Genomic DNA, 24,812 nt, shown 5'->3' on the forward strand with positions numbered 1-24,812 from the left:
GAGGTACATCTCACTCACATCTTGGTGAAGGATGGTACACCCTACCTGCTGAGCAAACCCAGAGGAAAAGCCTATTACAACCAGGATGAGGTGTGGTGTACAGTGTGCACTTAGCATGCAGGCCATGAGGCCTGGGCTCCACCTTCAGCTCCAAAGCATATTGCAGATTGGGACTTCATGTAGAGCAGAGACCAGAGGTAGAAGTTCAACCAGAGCCAGACAGTAACGGGTCCTGACAGCAGCAGAGCCCAGATAGATCCCAACACTGTCATTTATTGGAGGTGACTTTGCTATCATTTTGTATAATTTTATCCTGTGCTCCCCCGGGGTGTTTTGAGACAGGGTCTTACACTGCAGTCCAGGTTGGCTTGGATGAGGCTGGCTTCAAGTTTGTGGCAATCCTCCTATCTCACCATCCTGAGTGGTGAGAACTACATCCAGATTTATACTGTGCCCTTTCCTAATGTTAATTATTCAAGAGATGATTAAGTAAGCTATGGAGATGATGGTGTGTGATGCTTATTCGAATTTTCACTTAATGCCTGCTTTAAAAGGATCTCATTCATTAAACTTCATCAAAATAAGTTACATTAAAAAACATACCAAAGCTGGGCTATAGAGACGGCTCAGCAGTTAGGAGCTGCACTCAAAGAGGACCCAGGCTCAATACCCAGCACCAACATGGTGGCTCACAACTGTCTATAACTCCAGTTCCAGGGGATCTGCCATCCTCTTCTGGCCTCCATTACACAAAGGCACACACAGACAAATAACGCATGCAAAACACTCATACTTATTAAAAACAACAAAAATGAATCTTTTTTAAGAACAGAAAATTAGTTCTGTTATTTAAAGCTTTCAAAAAAGGTTTAAGGCTTACAGTTAATTTTTAGACAAAATGACAAAGAAGTGAAAGAAATAAAAGTCAGTGAAGCAAGAGACTGACAAAATGGAGTCTAAGGACATGCCTGGGTTAGATTTATCATACAGTCCTGTCCTGGGTTATCAATGATAAACATGTCAACTGTTGCTTTATTTCAAAAATCAAATCTTATATTTATGTAGACTTCCCTTCTAGTGCATCTTACTCATATTTCTGGAGAAACTTCCGTCCATAACCAAATTACCTGCATCCCAGAGGTTGCAGACTTCTGCTTCCCCTTCTGACAGCCAGGAAGTAGGAGAGGTGATGGAAGGAGGTATCTCAGGCAAAGGTTGCTTCGGACACTCGTCATGCAACAATGTTAGGTCCTGAGAGAAACAAGAAGGAATGCATGCACTGAGAAACAAATCCTGCATCAGAGAGATGGCTCAGCCTCTAAGAGTGTGCACTGTCCTTGGTAGGACTGGAGCTAGATTGCAGTAGGCACATCCAGCAGCTCCCAATTGTCTGTCACTCCAGCTCCAGGAGATCTGATGCCTCTGGCCTCAGAAGGCACTTGCACTAATGTGCACATACCCAGACACATGATCCAAAGAAAATCATGTGTGTTGGCTAGTTTTATGTCGACTTGATACAAGTTATAGTCACTGGAGAGGAGGGGGCCTCAATTGAGAAAATGCTTTTATAAAATCAGGCCCTAGGCAACCTGCAGGGCATTTTCTTAATCAGTGATTGATGGGGGAGGGCCCAGCCCATTGTGGGTGGTGCCACCCCTCAGATGGTGGTCCTGGGGTCTATAAGAAAGCAGATTGATCAAGCCATGGGGAGCAAGCCAGTAAGTAGCACCCACCCCCATGACCTCTGCATCAGATCCTGCCTCCAGGTTCCTTCCTGCCCAAGTTGCTGCCCTCAGTGCTTTGATGATAATAACTATTATATGGAACTGTGAGTGAAATAAACCCTTTCTTCCCCAAATTACTTTTGGGCATGGTTTCATCATAGCAATAGTAACCCTAACTAGGATTCATGTTTGGAATCTGACATGAATTCAGCCAGGAAACTAAGCATTTCTATCCCAGGCTCCTACAGATCTGTCCAGCCTGTCTATAATTTTGACATTTAAAGTATGTTATATAAATGGGACCACAGTCTGCAGCCCTTTAGGATTGGCTCTTTTCATCCAACACAGTTCCTAGAGATTTTATCAAGTTGTGCACACCAACAGTTCCTTCCTCTTCCCTGCCCAGGTGTGCGTCAGACACTGATGTTTAGCCCACTCAAGCACTGGGTTCTTTTTATCTGAAATTGCTGGGTACAGGTGTTTGTATGATGTAAGTAAATTTCCGTAGCTATGAGATAATGACTCGGGGTATCATTGTTGGGGTATTTGGAGGGATGTCAGATTCAGGTTTTGTTATTTTTGAGACAGGATTTTACTCTGTAGTCCAGGCTGGCCTGGAACTCACAGAAATCCATCTGCCTCTGCCTCATGAGTGTTGGCATTAAACGTACCCAGCACAGACACATACTCAGTTGGTTCTATTTTAAAAGATTTACTTATTTATTTATTGCGTATGAGTGCTTTGCCTGCATGTGCATCTATGTACCACTGTATCCCTGGTGCCCATGGGGGCCAGAAGAAGGTGCTGGATCCCTTGGAACTGGACATACAGGTGGTTGTGAGTTGCCATGTGGGTGCTGAGAATCAAACCTGGGTCCTCTACAAGAGCAGGAAGTACTTTTAACGACAAGCCTGTCTCTGCCCTGTGTATTCCATTTTATACGCGACTACAAAATTGTAGGGTGACTTTACCTAAAACTCCTACCATGGAAACAGGAGTGGTCTGATCCCTCCACACCCTCATCCACATGTGGCTGTCACCGTTTCTGTCCCAGCCATTCTGATATTTCACTGTGTCCTCAGGCTGACGATGCTGGCTATCTCTCCCAGCATTTCTTTACTTTCCATATTTGCTGAAATACTATTCATACTGTTTGCCCACCATCTGGTTTCAAGTTTGCCAAGTTTTTCCATAAATGGGTGCTGTACTCTGTCAGATGCACTCTCCTATCAATGAAATGATCTTATGATTTTTTTCTTTAACTTGCTGATAAGACAAATTACATGGGCTCAAATTGCCATGTCACCAACATAAGCCAAGCCTATCAGACTATGACAATCTCTTGTATCTGGTATCTGTATCTCCTTTCTTCTGTGCTAAGGATATAAAAGATAATGCAAACAGAATGTATCCATGGTTACCTGTTGGATTTTTCACACAGTAAACTCATCATTTTAGAGCAAAATACTAACATTGCAGAAGAAAAGCCCCAAATAAATGCAAGGTATATTAATTTCATTTTATATTTTAGTAATTACGCTTTATAGTGATACAAAGCTTTCCAGGTTCTCAATGACAAAAATCTACATGTGCATGCTCTCGTGCATGCACATGCACACGCATGCATGCATGCATGCATGCAAGAGCACATGCCTATGCACAAGCCCTTGAAAGTTGGAGGGTCATGTGGGACCTCCTCTTTGACTGTATGCCTTAACTTCTTGGCACAAGGTCTCTTGACACTGAGCCTTGAGCTCGCTGTGTTGTGTAGTGATGCTACTGTCTCTGTACTCCCCAGCCCTCCACACAGCACTGCAGCTGCCGATCCTTTTTGTGTGGCTCTCAGGCTCTGAACTCAGACCCTCATGCCTGCCCACCAAGCACTCTCACTGACTCTTGTCAGCCCCACAAATAAAGTTCTTGGCAGAACAGAGCTTTCAAAAGTAGAGTGTTGCTTTCAAAACCAAGGAAACCTTTTATGTTTATAATTGACCCTGGTCTGTTTTCTTCCTTCATACTCTCCAGAGTTTTTATCATTAAGTTTGATAATAAGGTTATTTGTAGCTTTCACTACCTCAAAAACAAAAGCTAAACCAAACAAATAAAAAAAAACCCTTCGTTTCATGCCTGAGAAGACTGAAGAAAAATCACACAGACACACACACAAGGTTGCAGATTTTTTTTTTTTTTGGTTGCAGCTGTTTCCATAGCAACTGATAGGGATGTTGTGAAGTGGTTCACACAAAAATTAAGGCTGACCAAAACCTTCTATGTCGCTGTGAGTTGCTAAATCAATAGTAATGGATGATAAATGTCTGTTCTGCTGCTTCTGCTAAGTATTTTGTAAAATAAAGAATATACAAATTTTGCCCTTTGGTTTATTTTTGTGCGATCTGTCCTATTTGCAGAGATTTGCACTCATCAGAGTTGCTAGAGAAGCAGAAATTATACTTATTCTAATTATGTTTGTTCATCTTTCCCATCTCTGCTGCACATTGCTTCTGCTTAAAAGTCCATTTCAATGTCTACATTTGAGAATTATTATTTTCCAGATTAGCAAATACTTGCTGCAAAACACAAAATGACATGAGTGGTAAAGAGTGAAAAACAAAGTTTCTGCTCTCTACTCCAAAGGTGTTGCATTCCTCTACTTGAGGCAACTAGCACTCAGTTTACTTTATGAGTTTGGGGGTAAATTTTCTGTGTCAACACATATTTTAAAAGCTAAATGGAATCATTATATGTATATATATGGTGTACATACACACACATATGTATGCATTGTGTATATACACACATATGCATGTATGTATATGCACATACTCTCTAGCCTGCCCAGGACTAAGCAATCTACCTTGTTCATCTTTCTACATAATAAATGCAATCATTCACTATGTGCTGTCCCCACATCGGCTCCTTTCACTGAAGTACACATTACAAACGCGCTTCTCTCAGGATAGAGCTGAGCTGTATTCCTGATGTGTAAATTAACTTAATCATCCCCTATTGGTAATCATTTCAGGATTTTTCTTGTTTCTATCTATTAAAATTGTTGCAATAAAAAGCTTCATACAGCCACCTTTTCAAGCTGCATGTTCACAGTGGCATCACTGAGTGCTCACATGGGCTTGTTTTGAGTTTGAACAGTGCCAAATTGTGTTCTCAGAAGTCGCACCTGCTTGTATCCAGCAGTGTGTTGAAGTGACTCTTCCTCTCAGTGCAAATACAGGTTGGTAGCAATTACACATTTTTTCCTCAGTGTGAAAGGCACACAATTTTGTTTTACTAATTACATATGAGACTGAATAATATTCTGGGAGGTATTTCATCCTTGTACATGTATATGTTTAGTGCTGTAGATTGGATCCAGGGCCTTAAGTACATAAAACACTCTCTACCATTTAGCTGCAGCCCTAGCCCACTGCTTATCAACTTCTTAAAGAAATATATAGTATTCATTTATTCATTTGGGGACATATGGGAGGGTCACACATATGCCACAGTTCATACATAGACATCAGAGCACACTTGAGAAAGTGGGTTCTCTCCTTCCACCATGTGGGTCCCAGGGATTGAACTCAGGTCCTCAGGATTGGCAACAAGCACCTTTACCCACAGAGTCATCCTGACTGTCCTCTTTATCAATTTCTAAAACTGCTGATCTATTGAAGAAGTATCTCATTATCAGCTTATTGTTCATTTTCAGTTTTTAACTTCTTAAAACTTTTTAGACTATTTTTTGCCTTATACAAGTCTTTAACTTTTAGGTAGCCAAATCAACTTATTATTCCATTATCACATGTGGAGTTGAAGTATTCTTAGGAATATCTATCTAACTCTAAGACTTTATAAAAAAAAAGTCTTTTAAAAACAATATATTTTAGCGCTACTTTGGGTTTACAGCAAAATTGAGCAGAAGATACAGACTTCTCTGTGCATCTGTCTATCTTACTGACAGCGTCACTGTTGGCATGATCCCTGAATGGTATACCGCGTTGCTGCAGCAGACTTTAGACACACACTCACTCAGATCTGCTGCCATTCATGCTTTGGATTTTGGCAAAGGTATAATGATACATGCTGATCATTATTGTATAGAGCAGTTTCCCTAAAAGCCCACTGAACTGCCTATAGACCCCTTCCTGTGCCCGGAGATTCCAACCCTTGTACTCTCCAGAGTTCTGTCCTTTCCAGACTCCTATTGTGGACTCCTGTGGTACAGACACTTTCACTGGCCTCTTGCTCTTACTAATGGGCATTAAAGTTTCCTCCATGCCTTTATGGATTACTGGTTCATTTCTTTACATTTTATTTTAATTTTTCCCACTATTTTTTATTAGAAGACTTAAGTTTACATAATGAGAACTAATGATAGATGAACAGTACCAAAATAAAAATGAAACTTGGGGATGGAGCAGTGGCTCAGTCAGCAAGAGCACTTGCTATACAGGCATGAGGACCTGAGTTCAGATCCCCAGCACACATGTTAAAAATAATTGGGTGTGACCATGAGCATCAGCTGCTCTTCCAGAGGATCGGAGTTCAGTTCCCAGCATCCACATCTGATGGCTCACAACTGTAACTGCAGCTCCAGGGGATCCAATGCCTCTGCCTCCAAGGCATTGCACACATGAGGCTTTCACTCACACAGGCATACAAACCAATATAAATGAATCTTTTAAAATATACTTTTTAAATAATTTTGTCTCCTTTAAGATAAATTTTCTCTCAATTGCAGAAAGAGAATAGTTAAAGAGGTGTGCTTCTATTTGACTTTTTAAGAGATGTTTTAAAGCCACCTCATGCTGCCTGAGTCCTGGACAACATCACTCCCTTCTGGCTCTGCATGGGAAACAAGGAGATGGTTGATGGCACAGATGAGCACCCTGCAAGCAGTTCACTGCAACAACCATCAGTTTACTGTTCAGCTTACTAGGATTTGTCTTCTGCTACAGGAACAGGCAGCTGGAGAAGACATATTGACTGCACTGAACGTCCCTAGTGTGACAGGAAGTCATGCTTGTCAAGAGGGTGATGGGACACTGTTAGCACACAATCATGCCTTGAAAGTGAAAACTTAGCTACTAGAATACTCCAGTTATCATTTTCTCGCTGATATAAAATATGGTGTTATGTAAGCCAGTAACTGAGGGCTCCTCTAAAACAAGTTGGAAATCTCGGGGTTTAAAGACTGATTCAAAACATCGGGTGGCATTTGATGTCTCTGGCTCTACTACACAAAGGGATATTCAAGTCAGTTTTCTACTGAAAAGCTGTCAACATCAAAGAAATTAATAGCAAATTTTAAAATCATTTGACCTCATGTCTTTTAAAATTATCTAGTTTCTTTTTAATCTGTAAGTTGTTGTGCATTAAGGAATAGTAAAATGGAACTGTTCATACTCTTAGGAAAATCCCTTTCCAAACTCTTAGGAAAGCCCTTAAACCCAGTGCCTAAAAGGACTAAGGAAAGGGGTCAGTCATAAAGTCAAACCCCCTTCCTAGGAAATGCAGTAGATGGTCGAGGACCAGCATTCACAGGAAAGGAAGAGCAGGCAGCACACTAGAAACTCTGTTTATAAAAGATGGAGGCAGGAGCAGCCTGAGGAAGCATGCCACTGAGGTAGGCGAGGGGACACTCACACTGCTCCAGCAGCTGACCACATGATGGGACACACACTTCCCTAGCAGCTGGACCTGCACACCCTGTGCTCTATAGACCAGACATGCATTATCTCTGACATCATGAAAGTGGGGACCTCAAGCTGCCAGTGTGAGTCCTGCAGCTAGCACTGCAGAAAAGCAGGGCAGGAGCAGGCAAATGGGGACCTGTTAATCAGGAAGGGGTAAGAGGGACACACACACACACACACACACACACACACACACACACACACACACACACACACACACACGAGACCTGCACAAGGAAAGCTTAGGATCCAATATTCTAAAAACCAAAATGTTCACTCTTGACAAAATGAAAATAAGCAAGTCTAAAAAGCATGAAAATGAAATATGTGCAGATGCCTCAAAGACACAATGAAGGTCACTGAAAGAGAAGCAGGAGCTGCAGTTGTCTCTGCTATCCCAGCCTTCCCCTCCTCAAATGCTGGCTGGTTCTAAGGGATTTTTTCACCTGAAATCTGTCTCTGTGCTTCTACCAAACCTGGAAAAACTCTCTAGTATTACTCTTATCTTAAGGGGAAAGTAAACAAAAACAGAAGCAATCTGAGGTTCTGGGAGTGGAAGCAGTCACTGAGTGAGAATAACTCCCTGGACAGGCACAGTTCTAGGCACCAACCAATGAAGGGACATATGGACGGACTAGAAGACAGACTGAAATGCAGCAGGAAGATGGAAGACAAAAACTAAGTGACAGATTAAATGTGTACCTAATAGACACTAATCAGAAAGAATTCCAGAGCAATAGAAAAAAGTAGCATTTGAAGAACCTCATGTCAGAACCAGAAATACAGGTTGGCATGTGCAAGCATAAGGAAAATAAGGTTCAGGTCTGAGGTCAGAGAGCACAGAAAAAGGAACACAGCAGGCGCTGGCTCTGCTTCTGGTGCATCCCATGCACAGTAGAGTACTGTGGAGAGGAAACAAGAAAATGGAGATACTGGTTTCTTATGAATGGACCTCTGTGTGCATGGGTGCAGCAGCTGGTGTGGGCCTTACAGCTAGCACAAGGTGAGTGGCACAGTGGTGGGATGGAATGAGGAGAAAGCTGCCTCATCTGCTGGCTGCCTTGGTGCCTGCTTCCATGCTTTAGTCAGAAGCTGTGCTCAGGAGGTCCCTCTGGCCAGAGCAGAAGCCCTGGGTAGTAGGGAGATGAGCATGCTCAGTGGTGATGATCAGGCAGGCCTGAGAATATTCATTTCTCCATTCCTGTTTCAACTCCTGCATAGACAGGTCTCCCTTTGAGGCTGCTGCTGCTTGGGGTGCTAAAAACAAAGAATTGGTGTGAGGCCTCAGTCCAGCAGGGGTGACCCTCCTCTTGTACTGGGGCAGAGAGACGTGTTCCCCACCCTACAATCCACTTTCCACCTCCATGTCCCCATTTAACCATGAGGCTCCCCTCCAGAGGGATTACTGGCAATTGTGGGGAGGAAGGGGGACATTGCTTTATTCAGTGATGGAGCCACAGACAGCTGCCCTTGCTCCACTAAATACCCTTTCATCTGTGCTTGGGCAAGTAAATAAATCTTCCTAAACTCAGTGGCCAAACAACAGAAGACATGAAAGTAGGAGGAATAGGGCCTCAGGGGCTCTTCCCCCACCCATGATGAAATGTTGTCAGGCCTAATCTTGTGCAGGACTTGCTGAGAAGAAGGGCTCCATGGGAAGAAGGGGATGAGGAAGGAAAGTGGAGATGAAGATATTTAAATTTCACTGTCTGTCAACATAGGAAAGCAGGGAGAAGGTCACTTAAGACTGTACTGTTCTACTGCCGGGCATTGATGGCGCACACCTTTAATCCCAGCAAGCACTTGGGAGGCAGAAGCAGGCAGAACTCTGTGAGTTCAAAGCCAGCCTGGTCTACAGAGCGAGATCCGGGACAGCCTCCAAAGCAATACAGAGAAACCCTGTCCCGAAAAAAAAAAGAGAGAGAGAGAGAGAAAGAGAGAGAAAAAGAAAAGTAAAGAAAAAAAGAGACTGTACTGTTTTGTCATCTTCCTGTAAAGTTGTAATAAAGGCTGTTTAAGGCTGTATAGCTCAGTGGTAGAGTGTTAGCGTGTTTGCCCAGCACGCACTGGGTTCCATGCCCAGCACTACAAAATAAATAAATGAACAGCACAAACTATAATATGAAGGAAAACTCAACACAATTTTACCTCGCTGATATTTAAAACCCCGAATAACATAAAACACAAATGGCAAGTACAGTTCATCTTTCAGTTCATGAGGTAGGGAAGACGGACCTGGCAGGCAGCCTCGCAGTCACTTTGGACCAGCAGAGCTGCAGAGGAACACGCTCAGATTTTAATGCATGTGTTTGGTTACCTAGTACAGTGGTGAAGGGAACTGGAGCATCTCACCTCTGTTGATTTCCATGTCTTCATCCTGGGTAAAGGAGAGTCCTTGGCCAGGGAGGATCCAGGAGGTGAGGGGCTGTCCTGGAACTGTTCCAGCCTCAGCCTTACCTTGGAGGCATTTTCTGTCAACAACATAAAGCTAAGGTTTTACTTTGGAAAAAGATTATTTTTGGATTTGTATATAACTTTAATTACTTCTGAAGATTAATTCTGCGTACTAAATACACATCACACACCATGCCCACCTCTGAGGATGCACTACTTACAACATTAGCAAGTCCAGAGGGATTCAAGAACTACAGTTTGAGGTCCTTGGTTCTGTCCTATCTTAGCAATTCTGTTTTGTTTTATTGTCTGAAGTATTTTAAAAATAATGTAAAATGTAGTGATAGCTATAGTGTAACATATGGTGTCATATAACAAACTAAAATCTCAAAAAGGTAAACACTATTCAAAGGGAATTTTAGCACTGCAAGAATGATGACTATAATTATTAGAATACTTATGGAATCTTAATCCTTCGAAGTGAATCTCATGTGTTCTGTATGGGAGAAACAGACCAGAAAAGTATAGATTATTTGAGAAGGCAAATAAACCTTTAATGTAAAACAAAAATTTTAAGCATAAAAGAAAAGAAAAAATACACTAATGAAGATAAATTGGTATGTCTGTTTATGTTTATTACATTTAACATTATTTTTCAGTTTTAATATCTTTAGCCCTCCTGGGTTAGTTACTGCCTATTAGTACCAGATCTAAAGGTGAACCGTTAGGCCAGGATACAGCTTGGTTGTATAGCATTTACCCAGCATACATGAGCACTAAGAAAAGAGATGCCTGAAAGTATCAGTGCTACTGTGTCCTGGCATGTTATGGTAGACAATAAGAGGTTTAAGACAGCTGTCTTCATATTGGTGTCTGCATACTTGTGGGCTAAGAGCACACTGACCTTTTTAAAGGAATCAGTTTCCAGCTCTGCAACATTTGCAGATCTTTCTGCCAAAAGCTTATCTGCCTGAGAGGGCTTAGCCAGCTCTTTCCTCTTGGCCATTTATAACTCCCACTACTTCACAAAGCAAAGACATATCTTTCATCCACTTTGTGAATGGGTCTTCTTCCCCAAACATAAGACATCAATAGTAGAATCAGCAAAACAAGCAAGCCACCTCAAGGAAACCTCCTTTATTCAAAACAGGGAAGACCCAGTATCTTGTTCCATACATAGTCTTTTGAAGGCAAAGTAATGGCAATATGGGGTACTTACACTGGTCCATACCAGGACACCTGATATTCAGAAAAACTATATCATAGCATGGAGCAGCAGGACAGGTGACCAACTTCATTTAACATCCATGTGCTTTCCAACCCCAACCACAGTCAAAGAACGCATCACTCCTAAGGAAGATTTCCCTGAGAGCAGAGTAATGAAAGCCTGGCTGTGTGTGTGTGTGTGGCAGGGGAGGCATCCTTATGTTATCAGTGCAACAGTTCACATGGCTCCAAGCCTGAGATAGCCACCTTAGCAAAGAGTTTAGGAGTCTCATGACAGCCTGAAATCCTAGCATTGATGAGGCAGAGGTAGGAGGACCCTGAGTTCAGGGCAATTGTCTGCTACATATAGATTCTAAGGCCAGACTGGGTTCCATGAGACACCCCCCACAAAAAAGGCAGGCAAGATGGCTTAGTGGGTAAAGGCACCACGAGTTGTTCTCTGACCTCTCCTAACATGCTATGGCATGCATGGGCACACATGCACTTACATGTAAAACATAAGTAAATAAAAATATAATAATTGTAAAGGATGCTGAGATTTTTAAGGTTGTCTTGTTAGGGTTTCTATTGCTGTGAAGAGACACCATGACCACAGCAACTCTTATAAAGGAAAAACGTTTAATTGGGGGTTGGCTTACAGTTCAAAGGTTTAGCCATTTTCATCATGGAGTCATGCAGGCAGACATGGTGCTGGAGAAGGAGTTGAGAGTTCTACATCTTGATCCACAGGCAGCAGGAGACTATGTACCACACTGGGTGTCACTTGAGCGTATAGGACCTCAAAGCCCACCTCCACAGTGACACACTTCCTCCACCAAGGTCACACTTACTCTAACAACTCCTAATAGCGCCATTCCCTATGGGCCAAGCATTCAAACACATGAGTCTATGGGGACCATTCCTATTTAAACTACCACAAAGGAAATAGGAGAAAATGCCAATACTTATTATAATAAATAAGACATTTCATGGAGAAAAAGGCCACCTGAAATCCAGTCCAATTTACTGTTTTGACAATGAGGTTGTATTTGCCAAGTAGATTATATGGTAGATATTTTCTAAAAATTGCATAAGCCAAAGTTGCTGTTTTGAAGAAATGAAAACATTTAGTATAAACTATAAAATCAGTTTCTGAAAAAATACATTACACCGACAGTTATAAGGCAGTTAGTATTTTCATTTCCCTGCAATTTTTTATTATGTTAGGTTAGAGAACAAGTTTAATTAATAGTTGATAAATTTTGTAGTGTTTTTGTATTATCCCCAGAAATTGAAAAAGTGAATTACTCCTAATGACTATTTAGAAAATATTTCCCCAAACAATGTGTTCCCAACTCTTTGCTTTCATAGAAAGACGTTATCAAGTTGACAAGAGATAGGAAATATTTCTATCATAAGTCACTAGATAATTGCTGGCACATTACCTGGAAGGAATTCATAAGACTGATTGACAGTACTACAATAAAGTACCTTCTAGTACTGGCTATTATTTATGTGAACAAGTTTTTATAGCACTTATATCTATAAAAATCATGAAATAAAATGGATACGGTCTCATGCTTACAGCGAGGGATGAGTGGTATTCATATGTGGATGAATGGTCCCTCTTAGCTCATAAAAGCATGTGTTCCCAATTAAGCTGGATTTTTTAAGTGTGATATGTACTTATAAGGATGTACTATGAATTCAGTAGTTTTGATAGATTGTGTACTAGAAGGCAATCTAGCCTGGCATGATGGCAGCATGTCTGTAAACCTGCATTTGGCTAGAGACAGAAGAACAGCTAAGTTTGAAGTCAGCCTGGATATCCAGCCTGGGCTCTACAGTGAGATTCTGCCTCAAAAATACAATTTATGCATGTATTTGATTTTTTCATTTAGAAACAATCATTTTATATGTCAATCCCCCTGTTCCCTCTCCCTCCCATTCTCCAATGCCCCCTGTCAACCCCTCCAACTCACCCTGCACCCACTACCCAAGGACAGTGAGGCCTTCCATGGGGGAATCATCAAAGTCTGTCACATCATTTGGATATTCCTCCATGTATCTGGGATGAAATAGTATCCCTCCATAGGGAATGGGCTCCGAAGTCCATTTGTGCACTAGGGATAATTACTGGTTCTACTGTCAGAGGTCCCATAGACTGCCCAGGCCACCTAATTGGCACCCACATTCAGAGAGTTTGGTTCAGTCCAATGCTGGTTCCCCAGCTTTAAGACTAGGGTCCGTGTGTTCTCACTAGGTCAGGTCAGCTGTTTGTGTAGGTTTCTCCAGCATGGTCTTGACTCCTTTGCTCATCCCTACTTCCTCTCTACAACTGGATTCCAGGAGTATGGCTCAGTGTTTAGCTGTGGGTGCCTGCTTCTGCTTCAATCAGCTACTGGATGGAGGCTCTAGATTGGCATATAAGGTAGTCATCAATCTCATCATAGGGGAAGGGCATCAAAGGCAGTCTCTCCACTATTGCTTAGATTCTTAGTTAGGGTCATCTTTGTGGATATCTGAACATTTCCCTAGTGCCAGATTTCCTGTTAAACCTATACTGGCTCCCTCTATTAAGATATCTCTTTTCTTGCCCTCCTCTATTCCTCTCCTGTCTCAGTCTTCCTGCTCCCTCTGTTCTCCTCCCCCTCCTCTTCTCCCTTTCTCTTTAAAAGGGCTTTCAAGCATGAAAATACTACATATAAAGATAAGACTCTCTAGGCAGTATCGGGACTCACCTTTAATCCCAGCACTCAGGAGGCAGAGGCAGGTGGATCTCTGTGAATTTGAGTCCAGCCTGGTCTGCAGATGGAGTTCCAGGACAGCCAAGGCTATACAGAGAAACCCTGTCTCAAAAAACCAGCCCCCTCAAAAAAAAGCTAAGATTCAGTGAAGGATGTGAGATCAAATCTGACATCACTGAGATAGGAATGACACAAACTTTCCATAGTTAAAGACCCTGTGTTTAAAGTGAACGGCCGACTGCAGGTCTCAGTCCTACAGTACTCACTCTCCTTAAGATGTGAGAGGGAGTGGAGAGAGCACTCAGTGGGGTAAGTGCATGCTCTGCTATTGAAGAAGACCTTAATTTGGTGGCCAGCACCCACATCGGGTGGCTCACATCAGCCTGTAACTCCAGTTCCAGAAACTAAAGCTCTCTTCTGGTCGCCATGAGCACTCAAGTGCACAAACCTACCCAGAGACACACATAGACACATACATGAAATTAAAAATAAGTAAACAGTGACAACATGCATGTGGTATAACCTCTCTCTCTCTCTCTCTCTCTCTCTCTCTCTCTCTCTCTCTCTCTCTGTCTCTCTGTCTCTGTCTCTCCCCTCTGGTTTTTCAAGACAGGGTTTCTCTGTGTAACAGCCCTGGCTGTCCTGTAACTCACTCTGTACACCAGGCTGGCCTCAAACTCACAGAGATCCACCTGCCTCTGCCTCCCGAATGCTGGGAGTAAAGGCATGCCCAGTGCTCGCTCGCACCCCCCCCCTCTGGTACTGGACATTGAACTGGGTATTATTCATGCTAGGCAAGAGGTCTTTGTATTTTATTTTGAGACAGTTTCACTATGTCGTTCAGGCTGGCCTTAAACTCATGAAGCCCTTGTCTCAGCCTCCTTGGTAGCTGGGATTACAGGTGTCTTAGTTAGGGTGTCTATCGCTGTGAAGACACACCATGGCCACAGCAACTCTTATGAAGGAAAACATTCAATTGGGGCTGGCTTATGGTCTCAGAGGTTTAGTCCATTGTCATCATGGCAGGACATGGAGGCATGCAGGCAGACATGGTGCTGGAGAAGAAGCTGAGAGTTCTACATCTTGATCCACAGACATCAGGAGTCTGTGTTCCACACTGGGCAAAGCTTGAGCATAGGAGGCCTCAAAGCCCACCCCCACATTTCCTCCAACAAGGCCATATCCACTCCAACAAAGCCACACCTCCTAATAATGCCACTCCCTGTTGGGGCCATTTTCTTTCAAACCTCAAAAGGTATATGCCATTATGCCAGGCTTGTTTTTCTTTTCTTCTTTTATGTGTATATTTATAACATGCCAGACTTCATAGTTATTTACTTTTATAAAATTCCACATTTGAGCATTTGTGAGAAGTATATGTCTGGGATCATACAAGAAAAAGGCTTTAGAAGCAAAAGGTCTGCATGAGACAGGCTCTGACTTCAAGAAGTCCATGGCCTGACAGGAAGTTAAGCCCTGCACACAGGCTTATGGGGGAAGAACTGACCTTCCTAACCAACTACAGAAGAGCCTTAGGTAAAGGTAAAATTGGAAGGGGCTCTGAGGAGTGGTACACATCCCAGTAAACAGAGAAGACAGAAATCATTTCTGGCAGAAGGAACCTCTTGGGCAGAAGGCACAAGGACAGTAGGTGCCAGATCCTGAAGAAATAACGAGGACTTTTCACTTACACTTGTAGCGTTTCATTTTGTTGTAACCTTACATGAAAATGAGTAATTAAAATGGACTTATTTTTTTTTGACTTGGAGATTTTCTAATTAATCCTGGCAAACAGTGGAGACTCAGAGCTCCCATCATCTAGCTGCTTTCCTTAGGTTTAATCAGAAACTATAATGATTTCTCCTTCAGTATTCAGCAACAAAATTATCTCTGAAATGACATGGGTTCAGGCTTTCAGCAGCACAGGGGTAGATTAATAAGCATTTCGGAAGGTCCCTTCTGAGGAAACTGTGAGATAAGTCAAGCTCAGAACGACTCACGAAGGGAAAGCCTCATGCATGTTTTTGAGATGCCTTCTGGCCCAGAATCACCCCCTCTCGTTTTACTTCTGTTGCTGTAACATTGACAAAAAAAAAAAAGAAAGAAAGAAAGAAAGAAAGAAAGAAAGAAAGAAAGAAAAAAAAAAAGAAAGGGTTATCTGGCTTACAATTCCAGCTCACAGCCCATCATTAAGGGGAAGTAAAGGCAGGAAGTCAAGCAGCTAGTCACATCACAGCCACAGCCGAGAGTGGAGAAATGAAAGCACTTGCACCGCTTGCTTGCTTGTTTCTTGTACACAGCAAGCTTTTTTCACTTTTATACAGCTCAGAACCCAGCCTAGGCCTTGGCATTGCCCACACAAGGGTGGGTCTCCCTGCTTCAATTAACAAGCAAACAGTCCTTCTCAGACAGGCCCATAGGCTAACCTGATCACCAAGACTCTCTCTTCCTAGGAGATCCTAGGTCATGTCAAGTCAGCAGCTTAAATCAGGCAACACAATGGCTAAAATACTATGAAGCTCTCTTTAGAAGGAAGAAAAGCTGCCAGGCCACAGAAAGCCCATGCACATTCACGACCGTCCTTCTTTGAATTACACAGCACACACTGGAAGTGAGGTGCACTCCCTTAGATTAGGTGACTATACAACATCTACTTCTGGATGTCCATTAAGTCAAGAAGGAGGTGTGTGCTCACATTTAGTTTCTCATCAGAAATGAAGTCCCTCTGCTGTCATCACAAGCCAGTAATTAAGACCACAAAAATGCCATAGGAAGTGATACCAGAAAGTCACTGGAAGATGCTGAGGCTGCAGAACTTTGTAGAGACAATCTGGAGAGGCTGGAGATCCTGTTGAGCCTGCAGCACTCAGATAATAAATACCTCAAAGCAGAACGGGTGGGCCCCGTGACAGCTCTTAGACTAGATACGGAACTGAGAGACTACAAGACATTATCAGTGCAACTGTAACTCTGGACCTGAGAGGCCCTGTAAACCAACAAATCCAAACTGTTCCCTTACGGTAACAAACACTGCCATCATAGATCAGCAGGGTCCTCTCAGTTGTGATTTGAGTAAACTTTCATCAGTCTCTCTGAATTAGTCTTCAGAACTAGGATGATGGCATACACTGTAGACTAAGGAGGCTGGAACACCAGTGCCAAGGCCCAGCTCTGGAGGTCATCCTGGGCAACACAGTGAGACTCAGCTTTTACAAAGGTTTTCATAAAAGATAATATGTTCTATCTTAGAAAACACCCAGGTGCTGAAGAAATGGTTCAGTTAGTAAAGTGCTTGCCGTGGACATATGAGGACCTGAGCTGGGACCACCAGGGCCCACATGGAAAGCCCACATAGAAGTGGTGTGCACTTAGGGAGAGAGATGGGAGGAACCCTGGAGTGCACTGGTCACCCAGCCTAACTGAATCAGTAATGTCTAGGCTCAGTGAGATACCCAATCTCAAAAATCAGGTAGAGGACAATTGAGAAAGACACTCAGAATTGGCCTCTGACCTCTACACATGTACACCTTCATGCATACATGCACACACATGAACATACACAAAAAAGAAAGAGAGAAAGAAAACAAAGAAGCAAAGAATTCAGTGAACTGCTGAGGAGCCAGGGAGATAGAAAGGCAACCTCATGGTGATGGAGTTTCTTTGTAATTTTGCAGACTCAAGCACTTTTGAGATCTTAGCTCCAGTTCCTCTCACTGGGTGGTCCAGGCTCGCTTCAAACTCACAGCAAATCTTCTGCCTCAGCCTCTTACATGCAAGGATGAGCCACCACCCTCTGCTCAATTTCACCCTCTTGGAGCATTATCACACTGGAATAATTTTAAGCAACTGATCTCTGTTCTACTTTTTAAAACTTCCATTTTCATCATAATTTTAAACTCACAGAAAAGGTTCAAGAATAACACAAGGCACTCAATGTGTTCACCACCCAAACTCAGCAGCCATCAGCACTTCTTGGCATTTGTTTTCTCTCTTTTCTCTTTCACATTTACCTGTTATTACTGTCTTTCATTTTCCATCTGGAGAGAAAGCTACTGTTGAGTTCCCTAAAACACCCTCTAAGACACATGTCTATGTGGGGGTTCACCAGGAGGAGCTTTTAGGAACAAGGTTTGTGAGGAGTGAGGGAGGCAGGACTGGACTAGAGCAAGAGAGGACTTGGCAGATCCTTCTAGAAGCTGCCGAGCTAGACTCTCCTCACAGCTACTTCCATGAAGCAAGAGAGCTAAACCACAGCCAATCAGTGGGTACACACACCCTCAGGAGGGACCATGACTCTAGGCAAAGAGGCTCTCTCCTGCTAAAAGGAGTTCCCAGAGAAGGACAGGGGTGGGGACCTCAGCCACCAACTTTGAAGCAAAGGAAAAGTTCTAGAAGCCCCACTCCAGAGATACCTCTGTTGCTTCTGACTACCTCTTGTTACAGAGACAGGGTACACAAATATTTTATCTTTTCCTTGAAAGATGAGTTTTGGGGTGTGCTGAGGAAACGTAAATTTTAAGGGTGAGAAGAGTAAAAAAATCAAGAAAGCACAGACATTTTTAAAGGTTTTTTTTTGAAAAACTAAATGAAGTGGGTTGATAAGAAGGAAGGGCCCACTATTATCAGTGGAGATCTTTAGAGAGGGTGTTAAGGCAATGTCACGTCAGCCTTTTGTCCATAAACACACGTGACCCGAGTCACAGCAACCAAGAGGTCTCAAGAATAATGGGAGAATTTACAAACAGTTAAATGCTCAGCTCCAGGGACAGAGAAATAATCAGTCACACAAAAGGAGGTTTCTGAGTTTAGTGGCTGAGACAGCTGAGTGAAACTGCGGGGGGGGGGGGGGATTCCCAGTACCCAAGCCAGGAAAGTAGCTGAGAGGTCAGATGCTTGTTTGACATGGCAGAAGCTCAATCCTCAGTTTGTGGGAACACACACAGCCACCACACACACACACACACACACACACAACACACACACACACAGAGAGAGAGAGAGAGACATGAATACACACACATCACCACACACATACAGACATGCACACACACACACACACACACACACACACACACACACACACACACACACAACATTTCCATAACTCAACACACAACACTTAATGAGATATTTTTAAGACAAAACTAACTTTTAAAAGTAACAACAAAAAACCATTGATACCTAGCCTAATTGTCATTAGAGAGGCTTCACCCAGCAACTGATGGGGACAGAGGCAGAGACCCACAGCCCCACGTTAGGCAGACCTTGGGGAATCCTGTGGAAGAGGGGAAGGAAGAATTGTAGGACCCAGTGGTATCAAGGGCACCACAAAAAAACCCCACAGAACCAACTATCCCGGACTCACAGGGGCTCATAGAGACTGAACTGACAACCAGGGAGCCTGCATGAGATTGACCTAGAATCCTGCATATATGTTACAATTGTGTAACTTGGTCTTCATGTGAAACTCCTAACAGTGGGATCAGGGGCTGTCTCTGACTGTGTTACCAGCTTTTGGGACCCATGCCTCCTACCGGATTGCCTCATCCAGCCTTAAGAGAAGAGGGGGTGCCTAGTCTCACTGCAATTTGATATGCCATGGCTAATATCCATGTGAAGCCGGCTTGTATGTGAAGAGAAAGAGTGGAGAAATGAATGGGGGGGGGCTGGGAAGGGTGAGGGAGAGGGAATTATGATTGGGATATAAAAACAAAAACAAACAAACAAAAAGTAACAAAGGCCTTATATGGAAGCAGACATAACTAAAAGTAACTAACTTGTGTTTCTTTCTTAAGAAAGAAAACAAAATGGTTGATGGTCAAGAAAACAAACAAGGCCCAGAATGCCTTTCTTCCCCAGACCCTGTATGGGGAGAGGCAATGTTGGGATCTTGTCTGGAACCTGGAAACTGAACGGACAATCAGAGTGCAACTAGCTGGAGATGTGTGAAGACTCCTTCTCCACAGTAGGAGTAGGAGCAGCCAGTTTCACACTGAGTCTGGCAGATTATCTAAAGTGCAAGGCTATCTTCCCTGCCCTGTGGACCCAGGACACAAATCCCAAGCAGACAGAATGGGCAAAACCCTTTACAAGAGACCACGAAATAAAGCAGAGTCTGGATGTTCTACAGAAGATGTACATGGCTTCAGCTCAGCTTTCCTTCCTTCTTTCTGTAAAGAAAGAAATACAGTAAGAAATACCCCAAACTCTAGCTTGGTGGAGAAAACAAGCTGGTCTAACATGTGCTGGGAAGAGTGAAAAAGACCACAGCCCAAGTTCATTGTGCTGTGGCTGTGTTAGCTCATCCTTCCATGCACCAACTCCACAAGAGTCCACATTATCTTCACTCCAGGAAGGCGAATTTGCAAGGGAAGGTCTTAATATATCCCAGATCATACCAAATCCAGGTCACATTGTTAACATCACTGCCTTTAATAACCATGTCTGACCTGTAGCCCATGGGCCATGTGTATCCCAGAAGAGCTATGAATGTGGCCCAAAGCATTTGTAGATGACAATAGCATATTAAAATGTCAAAAGGTTGGCCATTCTTAATGATTGTAAGTAAATAACCAGGCAAGTAAACAAATACATTCACCACACAACAGGAAATAAGAAGAAGGGATGTAGAAGAAAGTGGATGAAGTGCCCAACTGGAGTAATGAAGAGGAATGGCTCCATTGGCTCTGAAGTTGTAGTAAATTACATCCTCTCACAAAATTTCCTCTCGCAAAATCCGCCTGGGATTTGTGTCCTGGGTCCACAGGGCAGGGAAGATAGCCTTGCACTTTAGATAATCTGCCAGACTCAGTGTGAAACTGGCTGCTCCTACTCCTACTGTGGAGAAGGAGTCTTCACACATCTCCAGCTAGTTGCACTCTGATTGTACGTTCAGTTTCCAGGTTCCAGACAGGAACATGCTGACAAGATCCCAACATTGCCTCTCCCCATACAGGGTCTGGGGAAGAAAGCTGTTGTTGCTATCATAAGGATGCAAGGCTGACATTATGAATAGTGCTTCTTGGCCTTACACATTTCCTCTACTTCTCTAGAAAATTCTTCTGTGCCTAGTTTTCTGCCCATCTCTCACCCTTTACACTGATTAGTAGAAATTCTTTATGGACTCTGGACTCGAATCCCTTTTCAGTTGTATGTATTAGGAAATTTCCCATAGACTTCTGAGCCTTTTTCTACTTTCTGTACGGTGGGTTTTGAACTCAAAATCCACAATACAGAAAAATCCACAAAAACCGGTCAGAACAATTGGTGCTGGAACAAACCAGACATATAGATCCACGGATCAGAACAGACTGCTCAGAAATGAATCCACACACTTACGGTCAGCTGAGCATCAACGTGCCAAGAACACACGGCGGGGAGAGGACAGATGGGAGCTTCAGTAAGAGGGGCTGGGAAAACCAGACATTTGCAGGCAGAAGAGTGAAATAAGATGCTGCCTTTACTACAATGCAAAACCAACACAAATCAGACTTAAACACAAAAAGTAGCAGGAGGAAAGCAAGAGATACTTCCTCACACTGAGTCTGAGGCCAAAATCAAGGTGTTAGCCCAGCAGAATTCCTGTCTGAAGACTGAGGAAGAATTATTTCCAAGGTTATTCAGGTTTTGGTGGAATTAAGCTCCTCAAGGCTGAGGGCCCCATTTCCTTGAAAGCTGGTAAGTAGGGCCCACTCACAGCTTCTAGAAACCACTTATATTCCTCACTTCTCATCTTGAGGTCAGTAGCAGTGAGCTATGTCCTCTGACTTGGAACCTCTCACTTCGTCCTCTGGTATCAGCTGGAGAAAGTGCTATGCTTCCCAGAGTCCTGTGATTAGATTAAGCCCACCTAAATAACCTTCCACCAAATAATGCAGCAATTACAGGTAATTACCCACAGGTTCTACCCTGGTGGGGAGCAGATTAGACAGGAACACAGGACACTGGGCTAATAACAGAATACTGCCTATCACCTAGCACACTCATGAACTCATTTGTTGTTTTATTTACAATCTGCACTGTTTCCAGGGCTGAAGGTACAGTTGAGAAGTGAGTGCCTGTGTAGCATAGGCAGGGCCTGGATTCCAACCCCCAGAACCACAGAAGAAAAAAAAAAAACAAAAAACAAAAAAAACCAAAAAAACAGTTCCTGGCTATCTGGATAGCTCAGTGGATTGAGGCACATGCCACCAAGCCAGAGTACCTGAGTTCAACCCCAGGGACTCATGTTGGGGAAGTAAGAACCTATTCCTACTTTCTTTGTTATGTCTACAAGCATATTTCTCTATCCTAATATTACAGAAAATACATTTTCCCAATTTTTCTTCTAAACATTTTAAAATTTTGCTTTTGTATTTTTAAGTCCCATTTATCTACAATTATTGTGTGCATACAAGATTTGAGACAGAAATCTAATATCATTTTCTTTAGTGTGTATGGGGTCTATTATTTATTGAGCAATTCATCCTTCCTCCATAAATTTGAGATTACATCACTGTCCATTTATTAGGATTGCACAGTTGTGCAGCTGTGTTCTGGGCACAGTGTTCTATTCCATTTGTACACACACCTGCCTGCCTCGATAGCATGCTGAGGTTACCATGTTTCTAGCCTTATTTAGGAAGGAAATCCTTCACTTTATTTTTCTTTGGGAATGTTCAGTTTTTCTTTTTTGAGACAGTGTCTCACTATCTTCATGCCTCAGTCTCCTAAACATTGAAATTATAGATGCGATGTGAACTACCATGGACCACAGTGTGTGTCTGGGCTATTCTGTGTGTGTGTGTGTGTGTGTGTGTGTGTGTTGTGTGTGTGTGTGTGTGTGCGCGCGCGCGTGCGCGCATGTATTATTCTTGACTTTTTTATTTTTCCAAATACATTTTATTATCAGCCCATCACATTCAGTTTTAAAAATCCTTCTGGAAATTTTGATTGTAATTGCACTGAATCGGTAGTTCTCAACTGGAGGCAATTTTGGCCCACAGGGGACATCTGGCCATGTCTGCAGATGTTTTTGATTCTCACAATAGTAAAGAATGTACCAATATCATCCGGGGGTGGGTGGCAAGGCGAATACCTACAATGTATAACAGTCATAAAAGAATCATCCTGATCAAAACAACAGTGGTACCAAGACAGAAAAACCCTCACCAACTCTTCAATTTGGAGACAACTGACATACTTGCATTATTCCAATAAGCATGGCATATTTTCCCATTTACACAGATCTTCTTTAATGTATTTCAATTATGCATTATAACCCATAATGTACTGATCTCATACATTCTATGATTTGTTCCTAAGTAATCATGATTTTTAATTTATAAATGGTATCTTTTAAAAATATGTGCATTGGGCCATCTGTAATAACACCTGCTACCAAGATTGACAACCTGAGTTTAATTCCTGAAACCCACATGGTGAAAGGAAAAAAACTGATCCCCAAAAGTTATCCTCTGTATAACCTCCATGTGTACACCGTGGCACCTGGATGCCCATACATACTGGGTCTGGAAAGATGTTTAAGAGTGTTTAAGAGTACTAATGGCTCTAACAAAAGATTGGGGTTCAATTCCCAGCATTCACATGGCAGCTTACAACCATCTGTAACAACAGTTCCAGGGAATCTGATGCCCTCTTCTGGCCTCTGTGAAAATTGGACAAATGTGGTACACAGACACACATAAAAATTCTTTAAAAACAATGTTCATCATTCATGACTGGCTGGTAGAATATACTACATATGTTTTGTTTTTACTATTTTTTGCTTGATATAGTGTATACTTTGATGTTACAACACCGATCTTATCAAAGCTCTTATTTTTGTGTGTCTTCTGTAGACCTTATCTAGTTTTCTACATGGAACGGTTTGTTTCTTTTATATATTTAACTTCTTGAATGTGTATACATGTGTGTTTGTGTGTGTCACTCACCTATGGATGTGCGTGCAGCACATGTATGCATGCACATAAGTGGTGACCAGAGGTCTATACCTAATGTCTTCCTCAATCACTTTCCACCTTTTGGAGACAGGGTCTCTCGCTGATTCAGTTACACAGGCTGCCTTGGAGCCACAAGAGGCCTCCTCTCCTGTCTCTGACTCCTCAGTGCTAGGATTACAGGCTTGTGGCAAGCACTTCACCATCTCCAGCACTTGCTTTAACTTCTGTTGTTTATTGTGATGGCTGGACCCCCAACACAAAGCCAAGTTAGCGGGAGTTTCTCTTTTCTGCTCAATCTTAAAAGAAATACTTTTACAGCAAATGTATGGGAATTTTCACATCTATTTTTTTCTTGTATTCAAATTTAATCTCATTTTGGTCAGAAAAAACTAGTTTGCATGATACAGTTTTCTTGAAATACCTGGTGCATTCCACATATAGATAATTGAAAGGTATGTCTGGAAATTGTCTACCATGATAGTAAGTTCAGTCTCCTGCAGTCCCACCAAAGTTAGCTTCCCATCCTTTGAAGTTACTCCACTGGGAATATTCAGGTTTAAAAGTTTTTTTTATCTTCCTGGGAAACTGAACATTTTTTCATTGCCTTTCTGATTCTTTTTGATCAGATCTTACTATAACTATTGGTTTGAATTGTTTTACATGTATTTATTATTTTGGGGGAGGGGCACTGCAGGAATGTGGAGATCAGAGACAACTTTCAGGAACTGGTTCTCTCCTTCTACATTGTAGGTTCTGGTTGCCAGGCTTAGTGACAGGCACTTTTTCTCATTGAGCCATCATTACAATTATTATTTTAGCTAGTTAACGATATCTTATTCTATCCATCTGCTTTCACCCTCAATGTGAACTTAGACCCACAGCATATGTCTGGATTTCTTTGCCTTCATCTGATAGTCTCTGACTTCTAATAGGAGTCCCATCTGCTGATATCCGGCCTTAATCATGTAAGTTTATTTTTTAAATTTCTATGTGATTTAATGTATACTTCTTCCATTTGTAAAGATTTTAACTTTTTCTTATTACATTTTTTCCTTGTGGGAGTTTGTGCATTCTATTTCTGTTTGGAGCTTGTCCTGGAAAGCTTA

General features: G+C 42.4%; 1 protein-coding gene across 2 annotated transcripts in view; it reads right to left on the reverse strand.

The window, feature by feature from the left end:
- Nucleotides 1-24,812, reverse strand: part of Enthd1 (ENTH domain containing 1) — a 90,041-nt gene that overhangs the window by 56,808 nt on the left and 8,421 nt on the right. For both annotated transcript variants that reach the window (XM_027403772.2, XM_035440771.1), the window contains exons 3-4: nt 9,771-9,889; nt 1,128-1,251 (exon numbers count right to left, since the gene is read on the reverse strand). In XM_027403772.2, the coding sequence (XP_027259573.1) occupies nt 1,128-1,251; nt 9,771-9,889 (243 nt within the window). The remainder of the gene's footprint in view (nt 1-1,127; nt 1,252-9,770; nt 9,890-24,812) is intronic.

The sequence above is a fragment of the Cricetulus griseus genome, chromosome 2 (genome assembly GCF_003668045.3).
Source record: "Cricetulus griseus strain 17A/GY chromosome 2, alternate assembly CriGri-PICRH-1.0, whole genome shotgun sequence".
NCBI classification, from domain to species: Eukaryota; Metazoa; Chordata; class Mammalia; order Rodentia; family Cricetidae; genus Cricetulus; species Cricetulus griseus.